Here is a 12,883-nt window from a genome sequence, read left to right as displayed (position 1 = left end):
GGTAGTTATGCCGGTCCCTTTGTAGATGCAGAAGTTTTGATTAGAGTTAAGCTTTAAATTTCACCTGTATTGTGCAATAAGTATATTCTCCATAGTAACTGTGTTTATATTCTTTCATTCATGCTGAGATCAACAACGGTGACTGTAGTTAGCAGAGGGTCTGCAGAGGAAATGTCTTTGTTTGATATCTGTTTCTGAAAAGAGTCTCTCCTCATCTTCTTTAATGTTGTCTTTACTGTGAACAGTCTATGCCAACATCTGACACTTGTAGGAAAAAGCATAAGCAGCCCAAACAGAGCAATGTACTTGGCATCTCCCAAACCCTAATGTGTTATTTACATTTTTGAGGAAATGCTCATGAACTACTGTACTGGGTAGCAATGGAGCCTACAAATGTACCCACCATAGTGCCTCCATAATTCCTTTAAGCAAAACTACCGGTATACGTTCAACTCAAGTGTCAAACATCTAATAAGAGATAGTCTTTTCGTCAAAGTATAAAAACTCAAGTCAGCATACAACTTAAACATCCATGTGTTATATGCCAAGCCCTGGAGGTGGCCATTACAGGTTGAAATGTTCATGACACCCCAGAGTACTTAAGTTTTCTACTAAAAGTACATTACATGACACTGAAAATGGCAGAGGTGCATAAAGACAGTTTGAGGTCATTACCTCCACCAAGGAGGTCATGTTTTCAGTTTAGTGTGTTTGTTTGTCTGTTTGTCAGCAGGATTATGGAAAAGCTGCAGGCCACATTTTCATGAAACTTGGAGGAAGGGTGTAGCACAGGCCAAGGAAGAACCTATTGAATTTTGGAGTGGATCCAAGTCACAGATATGATACACAAATTATTTTTTCACTTTTATTAAAAACACAAGATAGGGAATTCGGCCTTCAAAAGGGACTGCATTTTCCAAGTGCCCTTTTAGGTTGATTTACTTTCAGTTATTTATATGTACAGGCCTGGCAGACCACCAGGCCAACAGGAACCCCCACCAAGACCATTAAAAATCTTAATGCCAAAAGTAATGTTAAATAACCATTACTGTGATTCCTCTGAATCAATTCTGCAGGAGCTATGTGCCGTGGATTATAGCTCCACACCGCCATAAGTCCATGGACAAGGCAAGTGTCTGCGGTTAGTTCACATCTTCAATAAGTCGAATGTCTGTTATCAAAATGGCTAAAGTCAGTTGATCAGGTGACGTAAAGACAACATTGTCAGTAGGCTACCAGTTACTAACATGCTGACAGATTCTGCGCTTTTGTGTTTCTAGCTGAGCCGGACCAGAGAATATTCAGTTAAAACAAACTGGTAATGGGGCAATCTCTAGCTCACAAGGTAGAGTGTGCGCTCATATAGGCTGAGTCCTTTGTTATGTCGATGTGAAGAGTGGTCCATGTGGATTTCAAAAAGAAACAGATGAATATTTGGAAAGGTACGAGAACTGTTAAATATCTAAAGAAACTTTAAAGTGTTAAATTTGAGAATGAATATGATGTTGTAGTAGGTGGAAGAATGAATGTGTTTTGCAGACAAAAGTGAACTGGATATTGTTTGCCACATTACAAGCAAAACGAACATTCTGCTAATGTCTGTAGATTTTCACTTTGGATCTCTGCTGAAAACTGAATAAAAATTAAATAATATTTTTTTTAAAAAAATCTGCAGATTCTGTTTGGGTCTGTTGTGGCTGACATGACCCACTGATATCACCATCTTAAGTCACACCGCTAGCACAACAAAAACATTATGTGCACTACACCATTCCCCATGGCTGTCTGCATGTGTTTGTGCGTCTGTGCATCTGTGTGCAGACAGTTAACACTAATATGCCCACAATGGAGAAATGCCATTCAGTGATTGGCCACATGCTTGTAAACGTCTGTGGTTTGTGACTGGTATGCTGCCCACCATCATCTGCAGTCCTGCAGACCTACAGTGACTGGCTGGTTAATGTCGGTTAAGATTCCTGGATTGTATGTGAATTCTTTGTGTTTTATATCTTTATTTGTTTATTCCTCTAAATACATGTTAATGTCTGTGTGTCATTAAAGCATGGAAATCAGCATACAAGGCACTGCCCACATTACAGCTGAGTAGTTACAATGGGAATTACATTTTTCCATAATAACACTGAAGAAAATGCAACTAAAGCAAAATAAGAGTTTAGAGCACACAGGCCAGTATGGAAAATGTGGGTTAATCCTCCTCCAGCACAGCCAACTTGGCAGAACTTTACATTCTCCAAGTAAACAGGAGAATAGGTTCCATATTGCTTCTGCAGCTTGATTTACTGTTTGACATTTTACTGCTACCTCTTAAATTAAGTCCCACCCTGATATTTACCATGCTCACACCAATTCACACCCACTGCATTAACCTCCAGTTTACTCTTCATCAGCCTGAGTCTAAGCACTTTACAAACAATACTGACCCTTTTAAGGACGTTATTGTATCTTCATGGTTGACATTAGGCTAACAACTGTTTTGAAATACAAAACCTGAAGCCAGTCTCTTCTGGACCACAAAGAGAAACCCTGTCCCTCTAGATTCATCCTCTGACCTCTACACTGGACAAGACAACAAGGCTCTTCCACTGATGGATGAAGGTGAAGCCCAACAGAGGTCGAGCAGAGGTTAAAGATTAGATCCAACCATTAAGTTTCCATTTTGGGTCTGTCTGCCCTCACACTGACTGATGGACCATCTGCTCTCCCCACTGACAGAATTCAGGATGGACACATCTTGTCCCCAACGAATGATGCAGATATGTCACTGAGCAACAAGTAAACATCTCCAGAACCATAAAGAAACAACAAAAGAACAGCAACAGAAATCTCATTGGCCTAAAATACTGCCATGTTTCACAAAAATTTAAATCAGTGGTGTGAAACACATCGCATAGAGGGAAAAGCCCAACTAGGTCAAATCCTTCATATTCGCTCCGAGGAGTTCCTCATGTGTCAACAACACACAAATAATAGAAAGCAGGTGTGTGAGGGTGGGGTCACCAATGTGAAGTCCATTTCGGTGCAGGTATGTCTTCACTTACCTGGAAGTGTTGGAAGGTTCTGCACCGGTCATCACATCTGTCTGAGAAAGTCCTGAGGGTCCTGAAGAACAGGAGAAGATCCCTGCTCTCCTCCACACTGGAATGACATTGCACACATCATTAAAACAATTATAGAGGAATTTATTAGTTCTTCCCCCTTGAAGTTGATTGTTTGAATTGTCCATCAGTAAAGGTGGGAAAAAAACATCCTTAAATGTTACAATATGCATCAGTATGGTTGCTGTCAGAGCTCTCAACTGCAGCAACTTTAACCCTCTGTTTTTGTCTACAGGATGTGTTCAGGTACAGTATTCAGTGTAGTATATCCACGTTTTGACAAAACTTACAGTAGTGTCTACCATATTATTGTACAAAAAATGGAAGAAAATAGATTTTAGATGTAAAATACGCTTCAGGTCAAGCTTACGAATGCCTAGTGCAAGTGAAACACGACCCATTGCGCTGCCTGTGTTGACAGCCGAATTGACTAAAACAGAAGCATAAGAATAAGAATAACTTTATTCATCCCCAAGGGGAAATTCAATTATCTGTCAGCTCAACTATTAAATGTCAAAGAATTATAAAGCCTGACAGCTGTTGGTATATAGGATCTTCTGTATCTCTCTGTCCTGCATCGAAGAGAGAGGAGCCGTCCACCACATTTTTTTTGGTCCATCAAGGTGTTGTGGAGTGGATGATCTGGGTTGTTCATGATGGCCTCGAACATCTTCAGAGTGCATCTCTCCACCACCTCCTCCAGTGTGTCCAACCTGACTCCAATCACAGAGCCAGGTCTTTTGACTAGTTTGTCCAGCCACCTTGCATCTTTGTGTCTGATGCTTCCTCCACAGCAGACTGCAGCATAAAACAACACACCACAGACTGAGAAAACATCTGCAGCATCTTACTACAGATGTCGAGAGATCTGAGCTTCCTTAAGAAAAGGAGGCGGCTCTGCCCCTTTTTGTAGACAGCGTCTGTGTTTTGGGACCAGTCCAATTTTATCCAGGTGTACACCTAGATACTTACAGCTTGGCACCACCTCGATGTCCACCCCACAGGTATTCACTGGCTGAAGAGGGGGCTTGGACCTGCGGAAATCTATGATCATGTCCTTGGTCTTTGAGGTGTTCAGGAGGAGACAGTTCTTGTGACTCCAGTCACTGAAGGCTTTTATCAGGTCCCTATATTCAGACTCCTGCCCATTCCTGATACACGCCACAATAGCAGTGTCGTCCGAGTATTTCTGGATGTGGCAGGACTCAGAGTTGTATTTGAAGTCTGCCGTGTACAGTGTGAACAGGAATGGAGCCAGGACAGTCCCTTGTGGAGCCCCCGTGCTGCTCATTAATGTCCCAGAAACACAGTTCTCCAACCTGACATACTGTGGCCTTCCTGTCAGGTAATCTGTGATCCAGGAGATAAAGGAAGGATCCACTGCCATCTCTGTGAGCTTGTCTTTGAGTATGTTGGGTTGGATGGTGTTGAATGCGCTTGAAAAATCAAAGAACTTGATTCTCACATAAGCGCCAGGTTCCTCCTGATGAGCTAGGGCATGGTGAAGCATGTACAGGACAGCATCGTTCACTCCAATGTGTTGTTTGTATGTCTGCTAACATGTGCTTATTTGCAATAAAAACAAAATAAAGTGTAAGTTGGTTGAAATGCCACATATCAAAAGTCAGGAGATCCTCAAAGTCATTAGGAACCACGAGTGTCTGCACAGAATTTCATGACAATCTATCTGAACTTAACTTAAAATGAACTTAACTTTGGATGCCGGTTGAGCAACCTGAAGAAAACCAGAATAAGGGAAAACTGTGATGATTAACTTTTCACTAACAAAAAAACATAAAAGTTTAAACAAGTAACATGTTATCATTCAATTATGCTGTCTGGCCCACTGTGCTATTTTCATATAAACTACAAATAAAAGAGGCAGTCAGTCTCCACAGCAAAGGCTTCAGTTTTAACGACATTTGTCTCAATATTCCAACATTATGGACAAACAGAAGGCTTGTAAAATCTGCCTCAATGAATGAACTACTTTAAGTGGTGACTTAAATTAGTAACAGAAAAACATTTCTTAAAAAAGGATTAAGCCTATAATCAATATATATATGGCCAAAAAGCACAACCTTGTTGTACCTCTATACCATTTGTACAAACAACAGGTAAATCCTGAACTACCCATCCATAAACTGTAAAAAGTAGGTTACAAAAAGTTGCTTCTTCATATACAGTATAATGTATATCACAATGGCAACAGCAAAAAAAATCTTTGTTTTGGTCTGGTTCTCTCTGTCTGTGTGAGCCTGGGACATTCTGTTACAGAGTTTTCCATGGGGGCCCAGGGCTAGACGGCAGCTGGGTGAAGTTTCCAGACGACTGTTATTCCACACCGAGCCGATGGAAACATGGTGCACGCTCCCATATAGTGGAGCATTACCAAAAAGACAGAGAGGGAGAGAGTGGGAGAGAAACTGATCCCTGGTTTGATATTGTTGTGTTAAACGGATTTGTTGTGTTCTGAATGATGCCGTTTGGCTATACAGTATCTTCAGTGTTGAACCAGTTAAACCACACTGCTTGAGAAAACTTTATCATGTAGTGATTCTACTGAGATGTGTAGACTTGGAAAATTTAAGTGGCCTCAGATCACCATCCCAAAGAAGCAGTAAAATTGGTTTTCAGCAGAGGAAAAAGACCAAATTTAACAACACTTTGAGTAGAACCCATTTTGGACATATTTTGGTTGGTACAATAAATAAACAAACAAATCAATTAATTAATAAATTCTGAGGTCAATACAAGGTCCTACAGAAATTAGGACTGTAACTTGAACGCAACTCATGTAGCCGATGTGAGCTGTAATTCAGGGACCTGGATTTGCATTACCTTCGAGTCAATTTGTTCAACTCAACAGTCATAATAAATACCAAAATCTAAACGGTAGATTCATTAAATTTACTGGTCACATTCATATTCCCCAGAAGATGAGTCCTTTGATTATAATGACCTCATGCCCTGAAAATAACTGAATGCTGCAGCCCTGCCCATTTTTTATGACTACACAGCAAACCCACTTTAATTACATTGTCCAGAAAACATGTCTGTGTACTGTAAATGTTGCCGTGTCTGTAAAGCAACAGCTGTCTTGAGTGTAAACCTCCCTTTTAGCTTCAGAGCTGACAGATATCTCCTGCTGTGGTCCTGACCTCAGCTCTGTTTGGCTTCACACTATCAGCCTGGCTCAGAGCAGCAAACACAAACAGCCTGGATCGGTGTTTCTTCAACTGCAGGCTGGGGGGCAAAATGGTTCATGGCTCAGTCTGCTTGGATCCCCATATGACAAGAGCAGCACTGTGTTTTAATGGCAGAGGTTCATGAGGAAGTTTGACATATTCCAGTCCTCTAAACTTATCCCACAATGCACTGCATCAAAAGTGTTTCCACATTCGGGCTGAAACAGTTTTTAGCCGAATTACTAAAAAAACAGTTGGATAAAAGTGAGACTACATCTGCATTAAGGTATCAAATAATAAAAAGGGTGTTTTCTTGAGAAAACAACAGGCATCCACACTCGTGTTTCCAGTCACTCTTACTGTGCGTTAATACAGAAAAATTCTCAGTTTAGTTCTTCACATTCACACATTTTTTGTCTCTGTTGTCAGACACTGAAGAATACGAAATAGTGATTTAATTACAGCTCATAAACCCATTAACCGAGGAGTCATTCCCAAGCTGCTGCGCTGCAGTGCTGATATAATCCTTATTCTATTATCACATTGTCATCTGACAAAACAAATTTAACATAAATTTGGACTGCAAGTCTATTTTCTTCAGTCACATGCACTGATTCCAACTTGGACTCTGAGGACAACCAAAATGCAGGTGCTAATACAACAGTAAAGTGGCTGGACACATCCTGTGTGACAGGGACAGAGGACTGAAGCTGGACTGCTGCTTTTGCTGCACAGCCAGTGTAGCCACAGTGTTACTGTGAATACTAACAAAGTTAAGAAACTACTTCAGGGAGACAAGAGGACAGATGTGGAAACATGCCTCTGCTGAATAAAGAAAAAAAAAACAATAAAAATCAGAGTGTCAGTGTTTATCTTTCAGACCAGCTTGATTTAACAAAGATTATCAGTCTGATTTGGACTGTAAAACTATGACTCTCTCTCAGACTTGGAGAAGGCAGCAGTGTGTCAGAATCATTATCTCCAGTATTTTTCCATCTGTTGTTTGCCAGATTCTGCAGACTGGACCATACAATCCAGATGTGGTTTGGCCTTAAGATATAGAACAAATCAGACTTATGCTCTGTGGTGCTGATCCACTCACAGAAAAGACGCTTTCTGGCAATTGTAGTTATCAGGACAGAGAATGCACCTGGCCACATGAACCCCTACAAGTCATTTAGTTTATATAAACACGACTAAAAGGTTTGAACTTGGGTTCAACAGGAGTCACGACCAAAGCAGGTGCTCCTGATGCTCAGGTGAATACTGCCAGCAGACTGGAGACCACAGTTTCAAGACAAACTGCTTTGTTGCATAACAGAACATGTGAAAAGTACATAAGTTGCCGACTGTCAGCTGCTCCAGATATTTAACAATAACCAGAGGAGCTGACACAAGTGAAGGCTCCTGGAGGCGACAGCATGATGAGAAAATGTACTGATCCTTCAGTGCATGGTGATTCTCTCTTGAAAGATTTAGTGTTGAAGCTGAAATTTCTTTACTTTTTTTTATAGTACTTTAGACATCACAAACAAGAGTTACAGATACAATTTAAAGTCAAATACAACAAATACAATTCAAGGGGACCTATGATGCTCATTATCAGGTTCAGACTTGTATGTAAGATTTCTACTGTTTCTACATAATTATATGCTTTCACAGTTTTCCTCATACGATCTGTGCTGGAACACTTGTATTCACCCTCTGTCTGAGAAGGCTCAGTTTTATGCCTGTCTCTTTAAAGCCCAGCTCAGACCAAAGATTCACGTCTCAACTCAACTCAAGCTGGCTGATGGTTTCACCTGCAACTCCGCTGAACAAATTGCTGGTAGCCAGTATCTCACCATCTCACTATCACTATCCTCATTCATATTTTAAGAAGCTACAAATTATATTCAGCCACAAAATAAGCCTGAAAAGCTGGAAATTGTTGCATAAAGTTGATACACCGTCTCATCTAGTTGCATTGACGTGAACCGGCAGGTTTTTAAAACGTTGCAGAACGGTGCATTGCAAGTAGTTGCCTGATTCAATTTGTCTAGTCGCAAATCTTAGGTCTGAACTGGGCTTAAGCCGCCCTCCAGAAAAAGCCCAGTCTGCTCTGATTGGTCAGCCTTTCTGTGTCTTCCTTATCAAGGCATTTCTGCACCGTTATTTCAGCGAGGAAAACTACTATAATGGAGAATAGCAGCACTTTTCACTATGAAAAATCACCAATACAATAAAAGCTTCTAAACACAACCAGACATGTTTGGACAGGAATATGATCTGAAATCAGGGAGAAATTAACAACATCTGCAGTCAAGATTACATGTTTCCTTGACATTAGCATGTAGATTTATTTAGTAGTGTAGGCTATGTTATGGAAACACTTGCAGTGGCGTGCCTGGAGCAGATGACCATATAAAGAAATTTGGCACACTATAACATCATATAATAACAGAGTAGAAAAAACTGTTGGAAGCGTGAGTGTTCAAAGTGGTAGGAAATATGAGGTTTTTGCTCACAGGGTTATTTCTCCATACGTTAACTTCATTATCTGAAATTTTGGCCACATTTAAAGCATGAATATTCTCACTGTAACACTATATATGAGACAAAAAAGTGGAAAACCATAATAGGTCCCCTTTGAGTTTAATTCTGTTGAAAGCAGTTTAGTTTTAAAGGACAACTTCGGTATTTTTCAACCTGGGCTCTATTTCCCCATGTGTATGTGTGCGTATGATTCATGGGTACCACTCGTTCTAAAATTGGTTCAGTATTGAGCTGCGAAACGAGCTAAAATGGTAATGGGGGCAAATGCGTCCCGTATAAAAGTGCTTTTTTTCGCCACTGACCGGTTCAGATTGCCAGTGCTATCTGTGTAAATAGCATATGGTAGCGGCCCTGGGGCAGTGGTGACTGTGAATGAGTGGAGTCAGCTGTCAGTCAGTGTTGGAGCTGAAAGGCGGAAGTTGTCCCCGCTTGGTAATGTAAATGCGTATGTGTGTGTGAAGTGTGTGTTACGCTAGAAGAGTCAGAGGACAGAGTCTTTTACGTGCTACCCCCGGAGTGTTAACGGAGTTTTTGGAGTGCTCAAATAAACGGGCCTTTTTCCCAAACGCAAGAACAGGATGTCGCGCAACACTCCGTACAGCTTTCATAGGCTGCCTTTGTCGGACAGCGAGATGCTGAAGTTGTGGCTAGTTGTGCTACAAATGGATGCTAACACTCCTGTCCAGACACTGCGCCTTGCAGACCATCGGGTCCGCAGTGCTCACTTCTCCCAAGATGACTACTGCCAGCCAAAGAAGAAAAGACATCCAAACCCGAAACACCTCTTCCTCAAGAAAACGGCTGTCCCACTAGTAGAGAGAGCTACAGACACAGTGGAGCAAAGCTCGTGACATCACACAGCCCAGAGGTAAGGGAAAGGCTAAGTTAGCATGCTATTTACAGAGATAGCGCTGACGATCTGAACCGGTCAGTGGCGAAAAAACACACACTTCACACACACATACTCATTTACAATTACCGAGCGGGGACGCCCTCCGCCTTTCTGCTCCAACACTGACAGCTGACTCCACTCATTCACACTCACCACTGCCCCAGGGCCGCTACCATATGCTATTTACAGAGATAACACTGGCGATCTGAACCGGTCAGTGGCGAAAAAAAGCACTTTTATACGGGACGCATTTTCCCCCATTACCATTTTAGCTCGTTTCGCGGCTCAATACTGAACCAATTTTAGAACGAGTGGTACCCATGAATCATACGCGCACATAAACATGGGGAAATAGAGCCCAGGTTGAAAAATACCGAAGTTGTCCTTTAAGGACCCTGACAATTTGGTGTCAAATACTGGTAGTATTTCCCCCCAAAATTAAAGAGGAACTACACACTAAATTATTATTTTTTCCACTGTACACAGAGTCACATAGATTTTTGCTGGTAAATTTTGCTAATACAAATATTTTCCCAACTAAATGTATATTATTTGTTTTACAATTGTGCACTGTCTCGGTTAAATAAACAAATAAATAAAATCTGTGGCCTCACCAGACCGCAGTAAAGCTGAGCAGCTGACAGAAGGTCAAATATTACTCCACGCCTGTTTACAAATTCAGATTAAAGCTGAAAGAGAATCTGTGCTGTAATGTTATTTGTAATCCACGGGCTTTGATCACAATGAACATTTTCCCCTGCAGTGAAAAAAGCATCTGGTAGAAAAGAAATAGTGACTAAAGCTCCAGACATTACTGAGTAAACCTCAACAGACGAGATTGAGCTCACGTATTTTTTTACAGTCACAGCAGGAACAGAGCAGGTGTAACTAATATTGATGGTGGCTGTGCTCCATATACAGGTGGGTGTGCCAGTAAGCCAGCACACCTAAATGGAATGCAGCCATTCTGTATGTAATGAATTACACCTGTGTTTGACAAGTCAAATGTCTGCCGTGAGAAAGGCTTTTTGTTTGCAAGTAAAGCGCAGAAAGAGCGAGAACAAGTGGATGTGTGAGTGAGGAAGTTCAGCTGGACAACAGCCGTTTGCTGTTTGACATCTTCTTCAACTTTAATAAACACTTCAGTTAAGGTAAACAGACGGCTTCACCCTGACAGGAGTGATATCCAGTATTAGATATGCAGAGTTGGACTGAGCAGAATAGGCAGTGTAAATAAATGACAAACTTACGGGCCACTGGCTTTCAGTCCAAACACACCAATTAGGCTTTCCAGTCATCTCCAATCTGATACCTCACATATAATGAACTTCAGATAGACTTTTTCTCTGGCTGCTGGCCCATGTGGAAATGGCTAACCACATGGCCAAAAGTATGCAGACACCTGAACATTTCAGACATGTGTGATAGCTGAACATGTGATTCCAGAACCATGGGCATTAATCTGCTGCTGTAACAGCCCTGTGGACTCACACTTTCCACCAGATTTTCTAGGGATTTGCTCCCATTGAGGTCCAACACTGATGCTGGGCAATAACGCCTGGCTCACAGTGGGTGATCTATAATAATTAATCTCAAAGGTGTTGGATAATGTTGAGGTCAGGGCTCTGTACAGGCCAGTTAAGCTCTTCCACACCAAACTGGGAAAACCATTCATTATGGAGCTGGCTTTGTGTACAGGGGGAATCATCAAGTTCAAACAGCAAACAGGCTAACACAAACTGTTGACACATTGTTGTCTAAAATGTAACTTTATGCTGGAGCATTAAGCTCCATCTCTCTCATTTACTTTTCATTCACAACTGGAGCCCATTCAGCTGACGCTTTCAAGAATACATTTCCTGTTTTAGAGTTAACTCCAACTAAGAGGTCAAAGGTTAACTGTCATCAACTTTAACCCGCAAAGTTCCATATCTAGCCAACAGAAACAGTGTTGTCGTGATGCGTCTTGTAGAGGTTCAGTGCTGAGTGTAGGAACGTTTCATTGAACTGAAGACAAAAGTAAGCTTATACTTTTAGTGCGCAGTTATTAAACTGGTTCTAATTTGTGACAAGAAATTAGTTTTAGATAGAATACAGATGTATTTTCACACAACTCCTCTGACTGATTAATGTTGATTATAACAAGTAAATCAATCACCATTAAGGTAAATTCGTAGCCTGATAAATCTGAAAACTTTGACTACCATCACGCAGAGGCTGATCATTCTGAAAAGGTTTGCCATAGAAAATACAGATATCTAAAACACCTCACAGGCAGAAAGATTATTGGGGATGATGTGGCAGAACTTCACAAGGAGGAAGAGTGGGTAAGATTTTCTTTTCAGATCAGCTTAACATAAATCTGCGTGTTGGTTCTTACCCAGAAAGGAAACTGCTGAAGTTCTGCAGGTTGCTGGCGTCCATCACAACGTTCAGATCATTGATCGTCCTCTGAGTACCCTGACCCTCCTGCAGGACAAATACACCATCAATTACTCAGTTTAAAAAAAACATAAATACTGAGTTACTTAGTCAGTGCAGTGATGAAAGATACTGTGTTATCAAATGAAGCCTGTTCTTTTCTGGAAACCAGTCAGTGTTCAGAGTTTCAGAGTTCATTTTTATGATCTGAGGATAAGAAAAGTGAGCAGGAAGAGACACGAAATCCGGAGCAGCTGATTCATGGTGCATATACTGTGGGTAAACTAAGTAAAGCAAAAATACAAAATAGTTGAACAGCACCACAAACTGCATGCTCCAAAAGGTGAATCAGCAGCTCTCTGAAACAGTTCCAACAAAAAAAACTGAACATTATAACCTTCATAAAAGCTAATTTATTGCAGGACTGTTGTATTAGACTAGTGTTAACTTGGCGTACCTAATAAACTGAGCTTAATTCTAACATGTGTGCACCTCTAAAACAGCAAACATGATACACATGTTAATTAGTGACCTTCTAGCTCTGTACTTAAGGCGGAGACACGAGAACGATATCTAAATGTCTTTTGAAAAGGAAAACAATAAGCATGTTTCCCCAAAATGCTGAACTGTTCCTTTAAACATCCATCTCCACTGTTAAGGAGAGGGCCATGAATCATATCTGTACTACATCTGTATAACACTAACAAAACATTTTTAAGGTTACTGGAAGT

The 12,883-nt window shown here is 41.0% G+C and overlaps 1 protein-coding gene across 1 annotated transcript in view; it reads right to left on the bottom strand.

Moving 5' to 3' along the window:
- The window catches only part of cenpp (centromere protein P), a 131,523-nt gene that overhangs the window by 113,892 nt on the left and 4,748 nt on the right, over nt 1–12,883 (bottom strand). Inside the window, exons 5-6 of the mRNA XM_033625809.2 lie at nt 12,112–12,200; nt 3,060–3,156 (exon numbers count right to left, since the gene is read on the bottom strand). Of these exons, the coding sequence (XP_033481700.2) occupies nt 3,060–3,156; nt 12,112–12,200 (186 nt within the window). The remainder of the gene's footprint in view (nt 1–3,059; nt 3,157–12,111; nt 12,201–12,883) is intronic.

This window comes from Epinephelus lanceolatus, chromosome 1, assembly GCF_041903045.1.
Source record: "Epinephelus lanceolatus isolate andai-2023 chromosome 1, ASM4190304v1, whole genome shotgun sequence".
Taxonomy (NCBI): domain Eukaryota; kingdom Metazoa; phylum Chordata; class Actinopteri; order Perciformes; family Serranidae; genus Epinephelus; species Epinephelus lanceolatus.
Note: the sequence above shows the minus strand (reverse complement) of the source record. Positions and strands in the feature narration are given on the sequence as shown.